The 22,368-nt window shown below is 41.6% G+C and overlaps 1 protein-coding gene across 3 annotated transcripts; it reads left to right on the plus strand.

The window, feature by feature from the left end:
- The first annotated feature begins 296 nt into the window (after nucleotides 1-296).
- LOC110537163 (small G protein signaling modulator 1) lies at nucleotides 297-21,081 on the plus strand. Of its 3 annotated transcripts, none has more exons than XM_021622992.3 (23): nucleotides 297-931; nucleotides 1,041-1,084; nucleotides 3,201-3,276; nucleotides 5,740-5,902; nucleotides 6,032-6,181; nucleotides 7,328-7,395; nucleotides 9,416-9,558; nucleotides 9,647-9,778; nucleotides 9,887-10,008; nucleotides 10,117-10,184; nucleotides 10,278-10,441; nucleotides 12,081-12,210; nucleotides 12,630-12,821; nucleotides 13,020-13,165; nucleotides 13,390-13,518; nucleotides 13,623-13,799; nucleotides 13,950-14,018; nucleotides 15,908-17,350; nucleotides 17,555-17,762; nucleotides 17,879-17,988; nucleotides 18,113-18,209; nucleotides 18,438-18,605; nucleotides 18,847-21,081. In XM_021622992.3, exons 1-23 carry the CDS (start codon nucleotides 925-927, stop codon nucleotides 18,933-18,935), a joined length of 4,095 nt encoding a protein of 1,364 aa, XP_021478667.2. In that variant the 5' UTR covers nucleotides 297-924; the 3' UTR covers nucleotides 18,936-21,081. The 3 variants fall into 3 exon arrangements, with proteins under 3 accessions (XP_021478667.2, XP_090048105.1, XP_090048106.1); XM_090191979.1 differs by having other exon boundaries at nucleotides 623-931; nucleotides 6,035-6,181; XM_090191980.1 differs by lacking the exons at nucleotides 297-931; nucleotides 1,041-1,084; nucleotides 3,201-3,276; ... (7 more) ...; nucleotides 10,278-10,441; nucleotides 12,081-12,210 and adding an exon at nucleotides 12,342-12,480.
- Nucleotides 21,082-22,368: the final 1,287 nt, after the last annotated feature.

Below are 22,368 nucleotides of genomic sequence, written 5' to 3' on the forward strand. Positions count from 1 at the left end.
AAGGCTCCGCTGATAGACAGGTGGAGCAGTGGTAAGGATTCACTCCATGGTGCTGAAAGAAAGCTTTGTTGCTAGGGCAGCGTTATGTAGGCCCTAACAGTTTGTGGGAACCGTTTGTCACCGTTAAAGTGCAATCCATGTATTATTTAGTGCTGTGTTGTGTAGTGGCTTTGCTGGCATGCATCCAAAAATATTTTTTGAGTTTGCCTCACCAACATGTACATGCTAAAATCGCCACTGTACATCACTATCATCACGATACCCTCCCCAAAGAGCCCTCCCTCCCAGTTATGTCTGACATCAGCAACGGAAAGCGAGAGGCATCTGGTGTTGTGCCATTGAAAACGCATACTCAAAATTCTATACATATTTACATGAAATTGTGTTAGGTCTACTACTAATTTATTTTGATACGGGACGTGATAGCCTGCTTTTCACATTGACTACTATGGAGATTTTATTTATTAGCTGTTATCTAGACAATATTGGTTAGCTGACTACTGCAAATTAGTTATTATTACTGTCAATAATCATATATAGTCTATATGAGTTGGAGATAATCACAGATTGCCTAGCTAAATAAGACAGTGGAATACCTTTCAACCCACATATTTAACCCCTTATTGTGTGTGTTTGTGTGTGTGGATATGTACTGTTGAGTGAGCGAGAGAGGGCGCGCGCGCTTGTACCTGCCTTCGTGTGTAGCTTACCTGCGTGCTTCCTTGCATCCTTTATCAATCATAGACTGTAAATACAGGCCATATCATCAAGATTGACTGTGTATTGCACCGTGTGGCGTGTGTTGCTTTAAAGGGGGCGTTCGGCCGCATATTCACAATCGGCCAGAGTGTAAACTGAAGAGAAGCTCATTTGAAGCAAATAGCTGTCTTTGTGTAATTGAATCAACAGCAACAGTGGGGCGCAATGGGAGGTAAGATGTTTCAATAATTTCGTTTTTCTATTTTAATAGGGGGGACAAATCAACATAGGCTTGAATGCCTCGGCAGCTTTCGAATGATACTGTTATTTTCTTATTCCAGAGGCCGAGACGCGCCATAAATTGCTGCGCAATGTGAAGAAAGAGGTGGGTGCCTATCTATTTGCAATGTTTATAACAACTAATTATTAGAACTAACCTTGGTCATGGATCGCTGGCAGCAGTTCTGTTTTATTGGGATTGACAAAATCAGATTGTAAAATAGGGAGCTCTAATCGAATTGATATGTTTCAATAAAATGTTGCCTAATTGTGAGAATGTAGCCTAATATGTTTTTTTATCGTTATTTAATTATAAACGGTGCGTTCATGCATTCAGTGACGACTTGGATTGAAATACTTGGATTATAGCCTATGCAGAGAAATCATAATCATAATTTGGTCTCAGTAGGTAGCCTAGGCAATAACGCCAAGATCAGTGTAACGGTTAGTTAAGGTATGGATCCGTTATCTGCATGTGAATACGTGTGTATGTCACAGTGCAGAGCCAATAAGCATCATCATTTCTATGATTATTGATAACTGCTTTTACTGAGATGTCTTTCATGTGTAATGCTCGTGCTGTAATGGAGGGCAATTCAGTTCACTGGGCGCTAATATCTCAGATAGCCTAGTGCCCCTCTCTTTTATATAAAACACAACACCAAATCAATTGATAAGATTGTCTTGCTTCATCCAGTGTTTAGAAAGTTAAAGTGTAACTGACAGCATTTTAGCAACATTAAATCTTATTGAAATCTGTTCATATACACCCCCAGGAAGAATATGACACTTTTTAAAAACATTTTTGACATGTGAGCACTTAGATATATGGTAATTTTCATAAATTCTTAGGATGTTGCTGTTGTTCCATGATGTTCCAGTTTATTATTTGGCGACTCCTCACTGTTATCTGACCCCACCACCTCTGCAAGAGACCCCCATCTGTTAGCTACAGCCATGTCATACTTCTTCAAAGGAAACTTGGCTTATGGTATAGTTTGGGCTGCAGAGAGGAGACTACCTCCCTGTCTGGCTCCTTTTCTGTGTAGCTGCATGCTGGTGTGTCCTCTGTCCATTTAAGAGTTGCACTTTGTTGTTTTAGGGGGGGGGGGGAAAGTACATCGTTAGCAGTAGACTATATAGTGTACTCATTTGTGTGGATAGCACTGACCAGTGGTGTAGTGTAGGGTAAACGCAAGTAAACACAGTTTACTCAGATTTAGCAGAAAAATGCATGGAAAGTACCCAGCTTTTGCGGACAAATGCATGGAAAGTATAGGAAAGCTGACTTTCCCCCCCCACAACCAGCTTTCAAAGTTTACACACATTTTTTTATCACTAAATCACTGCCACTGTTCATCTTTGTGACATTTTCAGAAGAGGAAAATAACGGTCTGGACAACAGACCAAGTGATTGGCTGTTCACTTCCATTGTTTGTAATTATGAGAGCTTGATCTTTGACAGAGCTGAATAAATAAATGGGTGACTTTCATTGGTGATACATATTAGAATGTTATCTATAGATAACTTACTACACACACACATACACACAACATGCATCATCACGCATGCACGCACACACACGCTCACACAGGCACATGCAAGACAAAAGACCCTTATTCTGACAAGTTATTCATGGCAGCAATTCTTATTGTGAGTCTTGTGAAGGCAATCATTGGCTCTGGTGCCCGCTGGGGGGTAAACAGGATGTTTTATTCAGTAGTGTGTGGGTTGGAGACTTCCACGTTTAGCTTCACCATGCCTGTGGAGGCCTCATCACACTGGGGACATGACTGGCACCAGGTCGTGCAGCAAGGAAGAGGGTCTTAGTTGGTGATACTAAATATACTGTATCTCAAACTCTGACAGGTTTTCCCAGTTTTTCGAGTAGATTTGATTGGATTTCTTTCTCACAATGTTCACAATTTCTCTGTACTGTATAATTCCAGAATCTGGGAATTGGTCACAATATATTTTACTAGTGCGCCTTTTTTTACACCAGTCAAGCTCTGTCTTGTCTGAAGTGATACATATCTGCATGCTCACTTGCATTCCCTCGCCACCCTCCCTCTGCCTACCTGTGATGATCTATTGTTGCATAATCACTCCCCAACCTTCTACACTTTGATTTTCTTTCTGTTTCCTCATGTCAGAACCTGTCTCTTCATCTGCCTGTTAAATTAAAGCCAACTTCACCTTTATCTCGCTCTTTTCTTCCCAGGTGAAACAGATCATGGAAGAGGCAGTGACTCGGAAGTTTGTGCATGCAGACAGCAGCCATATAATATCCTTCTGTGGTGAGTGTGTTCATGAAGTAGTGTATTACTTATTTAATCAGTGTTGCAGATTTTACAGTTTGTCAAGGCCAATTTGTTTGTGAACAGAAGTACTGACAGTTCGTATTGCTCATTGGAGTTTTGACTTGCCTATATCTTTTGGGCTGGTTTGCTATCCCCCAGTTAAAGTTTATGCAGATAGATTAGAGATGGATTCATTAAACTGATCTACAAGCCCACTGAAGGACTTCAGTGCCATATGGCACTGCTGCAGTCATCTGATGGGAGGGAGGGTGCCGTGGTTGATGGGCAGGCCTAGCTGCATAGCTGCTTTGGGTGGGTCTAAGTGTTGATTCAATGACTGCTTAGCTGATGTGTAACAGATGCACAAGTGCTTGGTTTATCATCTTGGACCAAACACCATTACGATTGTAATGAGAGCAAGAGAGGAGTGGATAGAAGCAAGAGGTTTGTAGTAAGTAAGAAATTCACATGTTTCGTGAGATGAGTAACTTTATCTCCAAAGAGCACCTTTCTTTCTCTTCTCAAAGACCCATGCAGTGCTGCTATTCTCTATAAACTGAAGAATCACAGTTGGTTTGAACTAGTCCTTTGTAAACCTCCACCCCCATCCCTCTGGTGTCACAGCCTCACATTTCACACTTGTGATATGACACATAGGATTATTGTTCCATTAACAGCTCAGTAGTAAGATTCTGGAGTCAAAAGCAGGGGGATTATTATTTGGTCCCCCAAGTTTTATAAGCAAAAATTGTATTTATTTTTTTATTTATGTTTTTTTCTTCTAAAAAATGTTTTATTTTTGGACATGTCAGCTTCAAGTGATTTTAGTTTTGTAAATCTGTTCCATAGTATTCCCACGCATAATAGAGAGATGATGTATATCTGTTTGGGCTTCTATAAATTACTTGTAATTATGTTCCGGCCCCCTGACCATCCGCTCAAGACAAAAACGTCCCGCGGCTGAATCAAGTTGATGATTCCTGCCATAGACATACTGTTAATTTCACATACAAAATCTTAACTGATTGTATGGTCAGACATTTACTCATGACTACATTGACATTTACAGAGCAAAGTGACATCAGGCATCATCCTGTGGAGTTGAAATGTCAAGCCATGTCAAGTCCTGCCACCTCCTACTACCCCAATCTGCGTACGGTCACATTCTCAACCAAACACAGCTTGATTCGTTACACTATTCAAAGGTGTTGATACTACACCTCCACACATCCATGGATACCCTACACTCTTTGAAAAAAGGGTTCCAAAAGGGTTCTTGGGGAAGGATAAGGTTCTACCAACAACCGTTTGATCAGAATAACTATTTTTGTAAGACAAGAGTTCTTTGTAAGACAAAAGGTTGTACCTAGAAGAACCGTTAACATCTTAAGAACCATTTTTGGGAAGAAAGGGTTCTTTGATAACTCTTTGGAAGGCAAGAAGGGTTTATAAATAGAAACATATATAATATTTTCCAGTTTGATTCCAATATCTGTGTTTTTGCATGTACATTGATTGGTTGATACATTTTATGCTACACAAAGATACATAACATACATCTAAACTAATCCAATCTGTTGGATTTATTGCTCCTGTTACTGAGATATTTGTTCCAGTTTAGATGATTGAGATAGTCTCAGTATTCTTCCCTACCCTGGCAGTCATTTTGGATGCAGGTTGCGGGTGATTAACAATTCCACTTGCTGGATATCCTAACTCTGTCTGGATTCCAATAGGAATTAGAAATAACTTTGCAAGCCAGCATAATGTGACTTGCAGGCCGGATGTGGCCTGTACACCAGGAAACTCCTAACACCACTATTTTAGGGTATAGCTAGGCCCTCAAAGAAAAGCTTGGTGTGCATGTATTGTCATAAATAATACAATTTTACAGGCTAATGAGGCTAGTAGAACCCTCCATAGACGGTTCTAGGAAGAACCTTTAGATTATAAAATGGTTCGTGGTAGAACCCTTCATAGAGGGTTCTAGGCAGAACCATATACAGGGGGTCAGTTGAAGGATCCTACATAGAGGGTTCTAGATAAAAACCCTCTGCAAATGGTTCTACCCAGCACCAAAAAGGGTTCCTCTATGGGGACAAACCAAAGAATCCTGTATGGTTCTAATTGGCACCTTTTTTTTATAAGAGTGTAGCAACAGTAAACAGCATTTGTCGGTTTTCAGTCTATTTCTGGTCCTGTTGAGAGCCACCTGCGCCTGCCCTCCAACCCATCCCTGCCTCTCTGCAGTAGCACTCAAAATGTCCAAGGGTTTCTCACTTAATTTTCACCGGGTGCTCCTGAAAAATATCAAACTTTGCTAGGGAAATCCATAAACAGTATGTGGTTTACTTGTTGTTTACAGGGTATGCAATCATAGCTTAGTGAATATCGCTTTGGAGAAAACCAAACTGTGTTTACTGTTTGTGTCTGTATATTCTGTACTATGTGTGTCAACAGCTGTAGTGGAGGCATGTGTGCTCCATGGGCTGAAGAGGCGAGCAGCGGGCCTCCTGTGCAGTAATAAGGTAGCAGCACTCTTCATGAAGGTGGGGAAGAGCTTCACCCCGGTGGAGGAACTGTGTCAAAAGGTCCAAGAACTAGAGCAGCTCATCGAGACCAAGTAAGACAATGATCTTGGATAGTAATTCCCATCACCCCCCCCCCCCCCCCCCGCCCCCCCTCCTCCACACACACACAGATGTCAAAAGTGTACCACATTTGTATCACACTCTCCTCTCCTCTCCTCCAGCAGACAGGCTCAACTAAATAATGTCAGTGTTCCGAAACAACCCAGGGTGACCAACCTCCCCCCCCAGGGCTTGAGGAACCTGTGGATCCGCACTGCTCTCATGGAGAAGCTGCTGGACAAGATTGTCATGTACCTAGTGGAGAACAGCAGGTTAATCAACTGATCAGCTTCTGGCTGATATTGTGTACTCATATCCCTTTCACACTAAGTCATTTTTCTACTAACTATACCATACCACCAACTATTGCCGGAACCTAACAACCAAGTAATTATTTCGGTAAAGTTCTGCCTACAGCTCAGTATGAAACGTAGCCCTAATGCTGGGCAGGCATTGGCACGCACTACTCTCTTAAACTCTTGATGGTTGCTAGGCAGAGGCAGTAAACCATCCTCCTGCCAGTTCTACAATTTGGCTAGGGAAATGTTAGCTAAGTTAAGGTGAATGCTGCTTATGATCATCTTGTCTAGTTGGCTAATTATTTAGAACATTTTGCCAGCATGTTATGTAATATATTATTTTGCTCTTCACTCGCAGACGCTTAGTAGCCTAGGCCTACTCCTGACTAAAACCCTGTGTCTTCACTGACTTGTCTCAATCAATGTGATTTTGTTTAATTGAATCTCTATCTGAATGGACTATTTGGTCAATTGGTTTCAGGCTGGGCAAATGGAGGTGGGATAGCTCATCTGTTCGTTTGGTTATCTACAATATCGCTGATCAGAAACGTTTAGCAATAATAGGCTATCACTTGTTTATATGACAGCTGTTCCACACATTCCCGTGACACAAGTTGTGTGGGAACAATATTATTTGTATTTTACTCTATTTTTATTCTATCATATTCTTACTACAAAATATATGGGTGTGGACTGTGATCGGGGTAGGTGTGTCTTGACTGTTTAATGAACAAAATAGATCTCATTTGGACGTAACATAATTAAACTCAAAATATGTCATTCTATTGTTTTGAAAATGACTTTTATTAGTCTTATACTTCGTAGGACTTGCCTTAACAAATGAATAATAGATGTATTTTTGATTGTGTATATTCAATGGATTTATTAAAATAAACGCCCACTCACATCTGCACATTACTATTACCACTTGTCACTGACCTGCCGGAATGCGCACAGGAGGTATAAAAGGCATGTGTAGAGAAATGTGGGAGAAATGGGGTCATATAAACATTGCCATTTTTTTTGTCAAAATACTTTAAATCTTATGCAAAAACAGTATTCCAGTCACTTTTCAGAGTCTTGCACCATTTTTAGTAAACATGATTTTCTGTCTTCCAGTACTTTCTATGACAGGGAGGCCATTCTAATGGATGCTGTGGATGGACCAATCCTTGCCTCTCTGTTAGGTATTAATGGACCTCTTCTTATAGCTTCTATTGCCAGAATGTGGCCAGACAGATCTGATAAGATAAGAAATAGCACATTGAATGGCACATTACAGTGACTGTGACTCCCTCTAAGATAACCTATGAATACAACATGACATACAGTTGAAGTCGGAAGTTTACACACACCTTAGCCAAATACATTTAAACTCTGTGTTTCACAATTCCTGACATTTAATCGTAGTAAAAATTCCCTGTCTTAGGTCAGTTAGGATCACCACTTTATTTTAAGAATGTGAAATGTCAGAATTATAGTAGATAGAATTATTTATTTAAGATTTTTTTCCATCATAACATTCCCAGTGGGTCAGAAGTTTACATACACTCAATTAGTATTTGGTAGCATTGCCTTTAAGTTGTTTAACTTGGGTCAAACGTTTAAATTGGGTGAATTTCGGCCCATTCCTCCTGACAGAGCTGGTGTAACTGAGTCAGGTTTGTAGGCCTCCTTGCTCGCACACGCCTGTTCAGTTCTGCCCACACATTTTCTATGGGATTGAGGTCAGGGCTTTGTGATGGACACTCCAATACCTTGACTTTGTTGTCCTTAAGCCATTTTGCCACAACTTTGGAAGTATGCTTGGGGTCATTGTCCATTTGGAAGACCCATTTGCGACCAAGTTTTAACTTCCTGACTGATGTCTTGAGATGTTGCTTCAATATGTCCACATCATTTTCATTTCCTCATGAAAGGAAAGGAAAGTTCATCAGTCCCTCCTGCAGCAAAACATGATGCTGCCACCCCCGTGCTTCACGGTTGGGATGGTGTTCTTCAGCTTGCAAGCTTCCCCCTTTTTCCTCCAAACATAACGATGGTCATTATGGCCAAACAGTTGTATTTTTGTTTCATCAGACCAGAGGACATTTCTCCAAAAAGTACAATCTTTGTCCCCATGTGCAGTTGCAAACCGTAGTCTGGCTTTTTAAATGGTGGTTTCGGAGCAGTGGCTTCTTCCTTGCTGAGCGGCCTTTCAGGTTATGTCGATATATTACTCGTTTTTACTGTGGATATAGATTTTGTACCTGTTCCCTCCAGCATCCTCACAAGGTCCTTTGCTGTGGTTGTGGGATTGATTTGCACTTTTTGAACCAAAGTACGTTCATCTCTAGGAGACAGAACGTGTCTCCTTCCTGAGCTGTATGACAGCTGCGTGGTCCCATGGTGTTTATACTTCCGTACTATTGTTTGTACAGATGAACGTGGTTCTTTCAAGCTTTTGGAAATTGCTCCCAAGGATGAACCAGACTTGTGGAGGTCTACAATATTTTTTCTGAGGTCTTGGCTGATTTCTTTTGAATGTCAAGCAAAGAGGCACTGAGTTTGAAGGTAGGCCTTGAAATACATCCACAGGTAGACCTCCAATTGACTCAAATTATGTCAATTAGCCTATCAGAAGCTTCTAAAGCAATGACATAATTTTCTGGAATTTTCCAAGCTGTTTAAAGGCACAGTCAACTTAGTGTGTGTAAACTTCTGACCCACTGGAATTGTGATGCAGTGACTTATAAGTGAAATAATATGTCTGTAAGCAATTGTTGGAAAAATTACTTGTGTCGCGCACAAAGTAGATGTCCTAACCGACTTACCAAAACTATAGTTTGTTAACAAGAAATTTTTGGAGTGGTTGAAAAACGACTTTTAATGACTCCAACATAAGTGTATTTAAACTTCCGACTTCAACCGTAGGAGACTAGTGCTTAACAGTGGATATTACCTTATTTCAGATAAGGACATAGCTCTGTGGTTTAGAAGATAAATATACTGGTTACTAACTCCAAATTGACTTTATACTCACACTCATAACAGACAAGTGCATTTACCTCTTCCTGTGAGCGTAACAATGACATTGCTGGTACCACGTTATTTCACTCTGTAGGATGATGGTTTAGTACAGTTCTTTAGGGGCTAGAAATAGTGATTTCACTTTTCCACGCCCAAACTGTTGTGGATCTCAGTGTTTTGTTGCTTTTACTCTTGCAGTCGGCCCCTGTGCTCTGGAGTACACTAAGGTGAAGACAGCCGACCACTTCTGGACAGACCCATCTGCTGATGAGCTAGTCCAGAGACACCGCATCCACAGTGGCCACTGTCGCCAGGACTCCCCCTCCAGGCGACCTGCCCTGGTCAGTGTGTGGATGATGTGTTTGTAAATGAATGATGTGTGTGAAGTATATGATGTATAAAAAATGGTCAAATGGTATTTTCTATTAGATCCAGAAGAGGCAGTCCAGTGGCAGTATGGAGGACCGGCCCATCCTGTGGGCTAGGGACTATGTTGAGTCCCTCCATCAGAACAACAGGGCTACACTGCTGTTTGGCAAGAACAACGTCCTGGTGCAGCCGGTGTGTATGTGTGTGCATGTGTGTGATTTAAAGGATCTGACATAACTTTTTATCACTGTTTAAACAGCAGGGAATGCTTTGTAACAAATATATTGTCTTGGTCAACAGAGGGATGACATGGAGGCTATTCCAGGGTACCTGTCTCTCCACCAGACTGCAGATCTCATGACCCTGAAATGGACGCCCAACCAGCTCATGAATGGCACTGTGGCAGATGATACTGAAAAAAGGTAATGTAATATCAAATCACAGAAATAGAAACATATTCAGACACTCATATTAGTCCACTGAGCATGCCAAATTATATATGATTTGTTCACACATTTATTTTCCTACAGTGTTTACTGGGACTTTGCCATGACTATTCGCCTGGCGGAGATTGTTTATCTGCACTGCCATCAGCAAGGTACAGGAACCTCTCTTAATTATGTAGTCCTATAGCTTTGTATACATTTGTTTGTTTGTGTGTTATTGACCTTGTGATCATGTTTTTTCCCAGTGGACAGTGGTGGGACAGTGGTTCTGGTGAGTCAGGATGGGATCCAGAGGCCTCCACTGCGGTTCCCCCGGGGAGGACACCTGCTCCAGTTCCTGACCTGCCTGGAGACGGGCTTGCTGCCACACGGACAACTGGATCCCCCGCTCTGGTCCCAGAGGGGAAAGGTCTGCATTATTCCGATCTCAATTCATGTTTACTGTAGCCATTATGTCCACATCCACTAAATTAAGCCTGATGGTATGATTTAGCTAGTTGTTTCTAAAACATTAAAAGAGGGTCATCTATAGCATAATGTATGTTGTTTGGCTGAGGATAACTCTGATCTCTGTGTAAGTACACTGCTGCCAGAGGAATACTTTTACACTGACATTGATCTTATCCACCAATTTAGCCTCCAAGTAGAAAATAACATTGACCTGCCAAAGCAAAGGGAACACGGTCTGAAGGTTTTTTATATGGGTTGTGATGATGAAAGTGGTAGTGATAGCAGAGCTGGGAATATAACTCACAGGCTACAATATAAGATATCTTTGTAAGGGTTGTGGTATATTACCAGCAGGGCAGTGAAAGAATATAAAACCTAGGAATTTAAGTGTGAGTGGGGTCTTAATACATCCTCTGGATAACATGAAGGACATTTGCGAGACCAAGGACAAGGATATTGACTTGAGACTGGCCTTCTCAGGCTGGATCATTATTTGTATCTAGCCTAGTCATGCTTCACAATTAAACGATAGGGATCTGAGTTTTAGAGTAAGATAAAATAAAACTTTAATCACTCTCGCAAATCATCATCATAACATCCCTTTGTCTTATACTGAGTGCAGTACATTCCTTTGTCTTATACTGAGTGCAGTACATCCCTTTGTCTTATGCTGAGTGCAGTACATTCCTTTGTCTTATACTGAGTGCAGTACATTCCTTTGTCTTATACTGAGTGCAGTACATTCCTTTGTCTTATACTGAGTGCAGTACATCCCTTTGTCTTATACTGAGTGCAGTACATTCCTTTGTCTTATACTGAGTGCAGTACATCCCTTTGTCTTATACTGAGTGCAGTACATTCCTTTGTCTTATACTGAGTGCAGTACATTCCTTTGTCTTATACTGTGTGCAGTACATCCCTTTGTCTTATACTGAGTGCAGTACATTCCTTTGTCTTATACTGAGTGCAGTACATCCCTTTGTCTTATACTGAGTGCAGTACATCCCTTTGTCTTATACTGAGTGCAGTACATTCATTTGTCTTATACTGAGTGCAGTACATCCCTTTGTCTTATACTGAGTGCAGTACATCCCTTTGTCTTATACTGAGTGCAGTACATCCCGTTTGTCTTATACTGAGTGCAGTACATTCCTTTGTCTTATACTGAGTGCAGTACATTCCTTTGTCTTATACTGTGTGCAGTACATTCCTTTGTCTTATACTGAGTGCTTACATTCCTTTGTCTTATACTGAGTGCAGTACATCCCTTTGTCTTATACTGAGTGCAGTACATTCCTTTGTCTTATACTGAGTGCAGTACATTCCTTTGTCTTATACTGAGTGCAGTACATTCCTTTGTCTTATACTGAGTGCAGTACATTCCTTTGTCTTATACTGAGTGCAGTACATTCCTTTGTATTATACTGAGTGCAGTACATTCCTTTGTCTTATACTGAGTGCAGTACATTCCTTTGTCTTATACTGAGTGCAGTACATTCCTTTGTCTTATACTGAGTGCAGTACATTCCTTTGTCTTATGCTTAGTGCAGTACATTCCTTTGTCTTATACTGAGTGCAGTACATTCCTTTGCCTACAGGGAAAGGTTTTCCCTAAATTGCGGAAGAGGAGTCCGCAGGGCTCTGTGGAGTCTGTGTCGGATAAAGAAGAGGACGAGGCCACTGACTATGTCTTTCGGATCCTGCTTCCTGGTACTCCGTCAGACTTTGGTATGTCACTTGTGATCTTCTTATTCTGTATCGATTTTCTGTTCAAATATGTTCAGAATAAACTTTTTCATTCATTTTTTTTGCTCGCTTTCATTGTTTTGTTGACCATTGTCCCATGTGCCTTCCCTCAGCCCCTCTCTGTCCAGCCCATGTGTCTCGGCCTGTATCTGTAGTCCTGTGAATCTGCGAACACCCTCCATTAGTTACCCTGGATTTGAGACCATACATGGGCATCAAGTTGTCTTTGTCACACCTACATCTTCTGTCTTGGTTTGTCAATGTTTCCATGGTTATTATGAAAGAAAGTCACCCAAATCCTCTATCAGTTCTAGAAGATCTTGTAGCTGTTGCTAATGACAATAACAATAACGACGATGTTCATGCTGATGATAACATTGAGCCTGTTGTTTGCTGTCCAGTGGCTCCAGAGCTGATGGACCAGGCGTTGAACATGTGGCACCCCACACCCAGGAAGTCCTCCTGTTTCTCCTGCGCTCTCAACGGATCCCGTGTTGGCTCACTACCCAACGGCTGCAACCAGGACAGGGCTCCCCTGAAACTCCTCTGTGACACCATGAAGTACCAGATCATTTCCCGTGCTTTCTATGGTTGTGAGTACATGCATCATAAATTAATTTAGGAAAGACCGATTCAAATGCTATAATCTTCATGCAGTGGCATACTGCAGCTTCACAAGGGCGAGGGGGGGGGGGGGGGGGGGGCGTCTTGCGGGAATGTTTTGCACGCCAGTGTCTTCATGTTATGGTTGGATTGATAACCATGCACGTTTCTTCACTTCTTCATTGAAGGGCTTGCCTACTGCCGTCACCTGTCCACTGTTCGTATCCACCTCTCTGCCCTGGTCAACCCCACCATCGTCGACCCTAACGTGCCTCATGATGCCCAGGAAGGACTCACTGTGGATGTCTGGAGCAGCTTCCTCCAGGACCGCTCTGTAAGATCTACTGTACCATCTGCTCATCATTCTCAACACACTGTACACACAACCACAACATGCAGTGATTGTGTATGTTCTTCAAGGCTTAGATAACTGATCACAGTGTGAATGTAACTGCTTCATCAACATCCCACTGAGAGGCGTACAGAATCACACAGCAGCTGATGACAGTACTGTATTGAGTCTGTATGTAATCACATTCACAATCTTTTCTCCTGCAGGCATATGATGAGCATGAGCTTCTGCGTCTGGTGTACTATGGTGGTGTGGCTCCTACAATACGCAAGGAGGTCTGGCCATTCCTGCTGGGACACTACCACTTCGATATGACCCAGAAATGTAGGATGGAGGTGGGTATTGTTATATTGTAATGTGGTAAAATTATGGAATCAAAGTAGGAAGGAGGGTCAAATGTACACACTAGTGACCCTGTGTGTTTATAATCTGTGTATAGGTGGATGAGCAGGTGCGGGCCTGCTATGAGCAGACTATGAAAGAATGGCTGGGCTGTGAGGCCATCGTAAAGCAGAAAGAGGGGGAGAAGCATGCTGAAGCCATAGCCAAGTGCAACTCTGTGGCCAGTGTGGACAGACCAGGACCAGTGCAGAGAGACTCCACCATCAGCACTGATGTAAGTGGGCCATACCAGTCCCATTTGATGAGTGCAACACATGACAGAATTTGTGACTCATACTCATATGGTTAACACACTTACATATGTCTCTCCCCATGCTGTTCTGGTCTCTTCCTGGTTGGCATTTGTCTCATCCTCCTACACCAGTCCTCACAGAGCATTGGTTCAGACAAACAGATTGCCCACTCACAGAGTGACTCCAGAAGTAGCACACAGGTATAGTATGTTTATACTGAAGGATTTTAATAGAATATCTTGATTAGAGTTCGACCAATTATGATTTTTCAACGCCGATAACGATTATTGGAGGACCGAAAAAGCTGATACCGATTAATCGGCCGATTAATATTTTTTTTTATTTGTAATAATGACAATTACAACAATACTGAATGAACACTTATTTTAACTTAATATAATACATCAATAAAAATATATTTAGCCTCAAATAAATAATGAAACATGTTCAATTTGGTTTAAATAATGCAAAAACTAAGTGTTGGAGAAGTAAAGGTGCAATATGTGTCATGTAAAAAAGCTAACGTTTGAGTTCCTTGCTCAGAACATGAGAACATATGAAAGTTGGTGGTTCCTTTTAACATAAGACTTCAATATTCCAAGGTAAGAGGTTTTAGGTTGTAGTTAATATAGTATCTATAGGACTATTTCGCTCTATACCATTTGTATTGCATATACCTTTGACTATTGGATGTTCTTACAGGCACTTTAGTATTGCCAGTGTAACAGTATAGCTTCCGTCCCTCTCCTCGCTCCTACCTGGGCTCGAACCAGGAACACAACGACAACAGCAGCCACACTCGAAGCAGCGTTACCCATCGCTCCACAAAAGCCGCAGCCCTTGCAGAGCAAGGGGAATAACTGCTCCAAGTCTCAGAGCGAGTGACGTTTGAAACGCTATTAGCGCACACCCAGCTAACTAGCTAGCCATTTCACATCGGTTACACCAGCCATTAGGCTGATAGGCTTGAAGTCATAAACAGAGCTGTGCTTGCAAAGAGCTACTCACAAAACGCACAAAAGTGCTGTTTGAATGAATGCTTACGAGCCTGCTGCTGCCTACCATCGCTCAGTCAGACTGCTCTATCAAATCATAGACTTAATTATAACATAATAACACACAGGAATATAAGCCTTTGGTCATTTGTATGGTAAAATCCGGAAACTACCATTTCGAAAACAAAACCTTTATTATTTCAGTGAAATACGGAACCGTTCGGTATTTTATCTAATGGGTGGCATCCCTAAGTCTAAATATTCGTGTTACATTGCACAACCTTCAATGTTATGTCATAATTCTGGCAAATTAGTTCGCAATGAGCCAGGCTGCCCAAACTGTTGCATATACCCTAACTCTGCGTGCAATGAACGCAAGAGAAATGACACAATTTCACCTGGTTAATATTGCCTGCTAACCTGGATTTCATTTAGCTAAATATGCAGGTTTAAAAATATATACTTCTGTGTATAAAGGCATTGGTGTTTATGGTTAGGTACAGTCGTCCAACGATTGTGCTTTTTTTTTCAAATGCGCTTTTGTTAAATCATCCCCCAGCGTTCCATCGATTATATGCAACGCAGGACACGCTAGATAAACGAGTAATATCATCAACCATGTGTAGTTATAACTAGTGATTATGATTGATTGTTTTTTATAAGATAAGTTTAATGATAGCTAGCAAATTACCTTGGCTTCTACTGCATTTGCATAACAGGCAGGCTCCTCATGGAGTGCAATGAGGGCCAGGTGGTTAGAGCGTTGGACTAGTTAACTGTAAGGTTACAAGATTGGATCCCCCGAGCTGACAAGGTGAAAATCTGTCGTTCTGCCCCTGAACAAGGCAGTTAACCCACCGTTCCTAGGCCGTCATTGAAAATAAGAATGTGTTATTAACTGACTTGCCTAGTTAAATAAGGGTATAAAAAATGTAAAAATAAAAACATCTGCAAAATCGGCGCCCAAAAATACCGATTTCCGATTGTTATGAAAACTTGAAATCAGCCCTAATTAATCGGCCATTCCGATTAATCGGTTGACCTGTAATCTTGATAATACTTGGTATTCACTCTCCTATGGTCTGCTGTTGCAGGCATTTTGGTTTGTCGAGGAAGTGGAACTGATTGAATCTGAGACTAAGCGAGAGAAAAGCAAAGAGCGGTCCAAAACCCCACTGAAAGACCTCAGAGATGTAGCCATCCCAAATGGTACCTCAGACTCTGGGGACCCATCCTTCTACAGCTTGTCTGTTGACTCAGGTCTTCCAGAACAGCCTCAAAGCACAAACAACAGCAACAGTCCTGTATCTGACTCACCAGTCAGACCAGCAGCCACTCAGCCATCACCAGAGCCATCAGCGGTCCAAGGAGCTGCAACTAGCCTAGTGGCCAAGGCTGAGCCACCCCCAATAGAGAGTTCTTTCACTGTCTTGGGAACTGAAGTTGGATCTGAAGACCTAAAGCTGCCGATAACAGTTGACGACAAGGCTGCATCAGCCGGAGAGTTCAAGGCCCCAGAGCGTGAAGTGGTTGAAAGCTCTAGATTGGTAGAAATCGTGAAAACCTCAGAGAAAGTTGAAGAGGGTTCTGACAAAAAATATGCAAAGTCCTTAGGAAATGTTGAAATGGAAGAAAACAACGTTATAGCAGATGGGTTGTCTGAAGTTTCCACCACAGAAGACACAAAGCTCCTTGTGAGAGCAGTGTTTGCAACTGAGAATACTGATATTCTGAAACTAGAAATGGAGGTTTCTAATGTATATATTCCAGCTCCGCCACTAGGCAAGGCCACATTTACTAAAACACAAGAGAACAAAGCCCCAGCGACAGAGCCCTTCTGTTCCAGAGAGCCATCTGTAACAGAAGGAAATAAAGATTCAACAACGATAAGGGAGGCTGGTATTGCTGAAAAAGAGGACACAACCACCTCTGAAATGGAAGAAATCACAGAATCTGAATTTCAAAAAACGCAAACCCCTCCAACCAGCAAGGCTTGTGTTTGTGAGAAAGACATGGATAGTACTAAAGAAAAGGTTGCAGATGTATTTGTAACCAAACCATTAGACTCTGTGGAGGCCAATTTCCCTGAGAATTACAATAACAAAGCTGCAGAAATGACAGCTGCCATAGATTCAGAGAAACATGTACCTGCATTGCCAGTACTGAATCCACCCCTGCCTGAGGCCAGGGCCAGTGTTACAGTGACATCCCACTCTAGGCGATCTCCTGATACACTAGATTCTGATGACTCGCCCTCCGCCTTAGAGATGGAGGATATTCCCACGGCCTGGGCTAGACCTTTGTCTGGCCTGATGGCTCCCCCAGCTGCCCCCTTGGCCCTGGGGAGAGTTGGCTCAGGGGAGCCTGTCCTGGATGCACCCTCCAACACCAGTTCTGATGGAACAGAGCTAGCCCTGTCTGAGGAGGAGCCTGAGATGGAAAGTCTCTACACTCAGTCTGACTCTGTGGTTGAGACAGAGGAACTCAAACCTGATGTCTCACCAGTGGCAGTGTCCCCAGCAGGGACTACCTATTCTGTAAGTACTCCAAATGAGTTACCTACCGTATGTGTACTGTAATGAATGTCACAGCTTTTGAGGTTAATTGGCTAAGGGCTGGTTTAACATACAGTACCCAACTGGCTACAGAGCTGACACAATGCTGGTATGAATGACGAAACAACAGCCATTTGAAGTTGATCAAATTTAACTAATCTTAGTCCCTTTTGTCACTCTGTGCAGCAAGAGCAGCTGGATTTGTACTTGCTCAACCTGCATCGCATTGATAAGGACGTGAGGCGCTGTGACAGATCCTACTGGTACTTTACTCCTGCTAACCTGGAGAAACTACGCAACATAATGTGCAGTTATGTATGGCAGCATCTGGAGATTGGCTATGTCCAGGGCATGTGTGATCTGCTGGCTCCTTTACTGGTCATTCTGGATGACGGTCAGTCTGCATTAACAATAGCTCTCTTATACTGCATAATATTACTGCATCATTTGCAGACATGAGTAAGATAACATGAATCATTTGCTATTTATTTGTGTCTGTGTGTTACTCAGAGGTCATAGCGTTCAGCTGCTTCTCTGAGTTGATGAAAAGGATGAATCACAACTTCCCCCATGGAGGGGCCATGGACTCACACTTTGCCAACATGCGCTCCCTCATCCAGGTACCATAAACACGTATGCTCACACACACGCACGTATATACACAGTCACACATGCACATTATTATAAGTACAGCGATATTACTTTGTAGTACCAGATAGGCACTCTCGTCATCTTTTCTGCTAGATCCTTGATGCAGAGCTCTTTGAAGTGATGCAGATGAATGGAGACTACACTCACTTCTACTTCTGCTACCGCTGGTTCCTGCTAGACTTCAAACGAGGTGCTGACATCTGCACGGGCATGTGTTACATACACACACTATTAAAGGGCCATGCTGGTGATGTTTAAAACTAAATGAATCTTGTTCAAGTTATACAATATGAAGAACCGATACAGATTTTTAGCTAGTTTTTTCTGACATTTTATTTCTGTGACATGACTGTTCTGCAGGCAGGTCATATCACAGTCTTCTTTGGTGTATAACCTGCTGTGCCATTCTTCCCTTCAGAGATGGTGTATGATGATGTGTTCTCCGTGTGGGAGACCATCTGGGCGGCCACGTATACCTCCTCCACTCATTTTGTCCTCTTCATCGCTCTGGCACTGGTGGAGATGTACCGAGACATCATCCTGGAGAACAACATGGACTTCACTGACATCATCAAGTTCTTCAACGGTGAGGTTAAACGATGACTTTAGATGTTGTTATGGAATGTAATATTTGACAATTCAGTTATTTCATTTCATTGCCACTTTCTTTTTGCTTGCTGAATGTATGTTTTGAATGTAGCAACTGCTTTTATTGTGCTTGCTAACAACATCAAAAAGCACAACTCCATAGGCTGCCTCATATGTAAATCAACACAACCAATTAGGTTCTTGTAACACAGTGTGTTTGATTTGATTTCCCTCTTCAGAAATGGCCGAACATCACAACGTCCCGCAGGTCCTAACGATGGCTCGAGACTTGGTCCTCAAAGTGCAGACTCTCATAGAAAACAAGTAATCCACCATGTGTCTGTTCCTTTCCCTTTCACTCAGTGTGCAACATTTTGACAATGTGTTCAATTGTATTTGTATGAAAGCTAAAAAAAAAAAATATTCTGTATTTCAAAATCATGCTTCTAAATAATTATTTATATTCCTGAAATCATCAGGTGACCCATACTGAAAATATACTCACACTACAATAATTGCACAACACAATATTTCTGTGTCTCTAAAAGCACTTTCCTATGTTCAGGTAATTAACATTATAATCAATACGTTTGAATAAATGTAATTGTTCACTTAGTGAATGTACCCTTTTAAAAACAAAAACTCTTTTGCATATTGCTTCAGGATGTTTTTGTATTTGTTTTGCCTTAAATTTAGCTATTTTGTGCAGGGATATTCTCAATATGATTACCAAATTAGATATTGTTTGTACATTGCCATCATGCACTTCCCATCAGTTAGAACCATTCACAGAGTAGAGGTGCAGCCCTCCAACATGGTAGCCAGTATTTTTGTATTAGTGCTTAAATCGGTCTCTTCATTATATATTCACCTGGCTAAATGTCTGTGTGTATTGCTGTGGTACTGTAATGTTAACTGTAAAAGTATTTGTAACACAAAGGCTAATGTTCAAAGTATCTGTGAGCATAACAATGGAGCTAAATTGTTTCATATCATATATGTACACACGTCAGCTACTGTACATGTGATCAGATATGTACACACGTCAGTTACTGTACATGTGATCAGATATGTACATGTGATCAGATATGTACACACATCAGCTACTGTACCTGTGATCATATATGAACACACGTCAGCTACTGTACATGTGATCAGATATGTACACACGTCAGCTACTGTACATGTGATCAGATATGTACACATGTCAGCTACTGTACATGTGATTAGATATGTACACATGTCAGCTACTGTACATGTGATCAGATATGTACATGTGATCAGATATGTACACATGTCAGCTACTGTACATGTGATCAGATATGTACACACGTCAACTACTGTACATGTGATCAGATATATACACACATCAGCTACTGTACATCTGATCAGATATGTACACACGTCAGCTACTGTACATGTGATCAGATGTACACACATCAGCTACTGTACATGTGATCAGATATGTACACACGTCAGCTACTGTACATGTGATCAGATATGTACACACATCAGCTACTGTACATGTGATCAGATATGTACACACGTCAGCTACTGTACATGTGATCAGATATGTACACATGTCAGCTACTGTACATGTGATCAGATATGCACACACGTCAGCTACTGTACATGTGATCAGATATGTATACACATCAGCTACTGTACATGTGATCAGATATGTACACACGTCAGCTACTGTACATGTGATCAGATATGTACACACATCAGCTACTGTACATGTGATCAGATATGTACACACGTCAGCTACTGTACATGTGATCAGATATGTACACACGTCAGCTACGATATATGTGATCAGATATGTACACACGTCAGCTACTGTACATGTGATCAGATATGTACACACATCAGCTACTGTACATGTGATCAGATATGTACACACGTCAGCTACGGTATATGTGATCAGATATGTACACACGTCAGCTACTGTACATGTGATCAGATATGTACACATGTCAGCTACTGTACATGTGATCAGATATGTACACACGCCAGCTACTGTACATGTGATCAGATATGTACACACGCCAGCTATGTGATCAGATATGTACACACGTCAGCTACTGTACATGTGATCAGATATGTACACACGCCAGCTACTGTACATGTGATCAGATATGTACACACGTCAGCTACTGTACATGTGATCAGATATGTACACACGCCAGCTACTGTACATGTGATCAGATATGTACACACGTCAGCTACTGTACATGTGATCAGATATGTACACATGTCAGCTACGGTATATGTGATCAGATATGTACACACGTCAACTACTGTACATTTGATTTGTCGCATGACAATAAAAATAAATAAACCGTCAAACATATATGAGCAAAGGAGAAAAATACAAATATTTTTTATATGTATTCTTGAACTGTTTATTGTTGTTATTACTTTGCTGTGTATTAAACAATCCGTATATTTTGGATTCAGCATTGTGTCAACTTAGGTTTAATTCATTGCACTTTACTTCGTGTTGTCTTTGGTAAAGCCACGTTTGCCTGTAGCCAAAGTGTGCTGTAGGGTCGTCACTAGTTATCACAGCCATAAAGTCATAATTATGTCTAAACCCTGCCCATTTCTATAATTTCTCTTCTTAAAATCTGATTTCAAACCTAACCCTAACTATAACCACACTGCTAACCTTATGCCTAACCCAAACCTTAAATTTAGACCAACAAGCATCTATTTTGTGCGCCTATTTTGACAATGTGGCTGTGGAATATGACTTTGTGACTGTGTTATCTAATGGAAACCGTGCTGGTGTTGACAAAGATACACTACAGGATCAAAAGTACGTGGACACCTGCTCGTCAAACATCTCATTCCAAAATCATGGGCATTAAGTTGGTCTGCCCTTTGCTGTCATAACAGCCTCCACTCTTCTGGGAAGGCTTTTCACTAGATGTTAGAACATTGCTGCTTTGACTTGCTTCTACTCGGCCACAAGAGCATTAGTGAGGTCGGACACTGGTGTTGGGTGATTAGTCCTGTCTCGCAGTCGGCGTTCCAATTCATCCCAAAGGTGTTTGATGGGGTTGAGATCAGGGCTATGTGCAGACCAGACTAGTTCTTCCAGAACGACCTCGACAAACCATTTCTGTATGGACCTCGCTTTGTGCACCGGGGCATTGTCATGCTGAAACAGGAAAGGCCCTTCCCCCAACTGTTGCCATAAAGTTGGACGCACAGAATCGTCTAGAATGTCATTGTATGCTGTAGTGTTAAGATTTACCTTCACTGGAGCTAAGGGGCATAGCCTGAACCATGAAAAACTGCCCCAAACCATTATTTCTGATCCACCAAACTTTACAGTTGGCACTATGCATTCAGGCAGGTAGTGTTCCCTTGCCATCCACCAAACCCAGATCAAATCAAATCAAATGTATTTATGGAAAGAGGAGGAAGGGAAGCGCTACTAAGGTACACAATAGTACATTTTGGTAGATAGAAGGTGCTCTTTGGTAAAAGGGGCAAATTGGTCATCAAAAAGAAAGGAGGGCCAAAGCACTCTTCATATAATTGATTAAAATGCCTTTATTGGTATGGCATGTTCAATAGAAACAAAGTTTTTTAAAACCGACGCGTTTCGGCTGCATGGCCTTCGTCAGGGAGAACAAAAAAAAAGGAATACAATGTCCTCTTTTGAACAGCTTTTCAATTAGCCCTAATTGGAAGAGGGAGTGGTTACACAATTGATTGGACACACCTAGTAAGCAATACTATACACA

This window comes from Oncorhynchus mykiss, chromosome 12 (genome assembly GCF_057628025.1).
Source record: "Oncorhynchus mykiss isolate SJ-2025 chromosome 12, ASM5762802v1, whole genome shotgun sequence".
NCBI classification, from domain to species: Eukaryota; Metazoa; Chordata; class Actinopteri; order Salmoniformes; family Salmonidae; genus Oncorhynchus; species Oncorhynchus mykiss.

Excerpts from the sequence above, each read along its gene's own strand:
- LOC110537163 (XM_021622992.3), top strand. Across the intron at positions 14,019-15,907 it reads ACTCCAGAAGTAGCACACAG|GCATTTTGGTTTGTCGAGGA; the intron begins GTATAGTATGTT and ends CTGCTGTTGCAG. Across the intron at positions 18,210-18,437 it reads CCTGCTAGACTTCAAACGAG|AGATGGTGTATGATGATGTG; the intron begins GTGCTGACATCT and ends TCTTCCCTTCAG.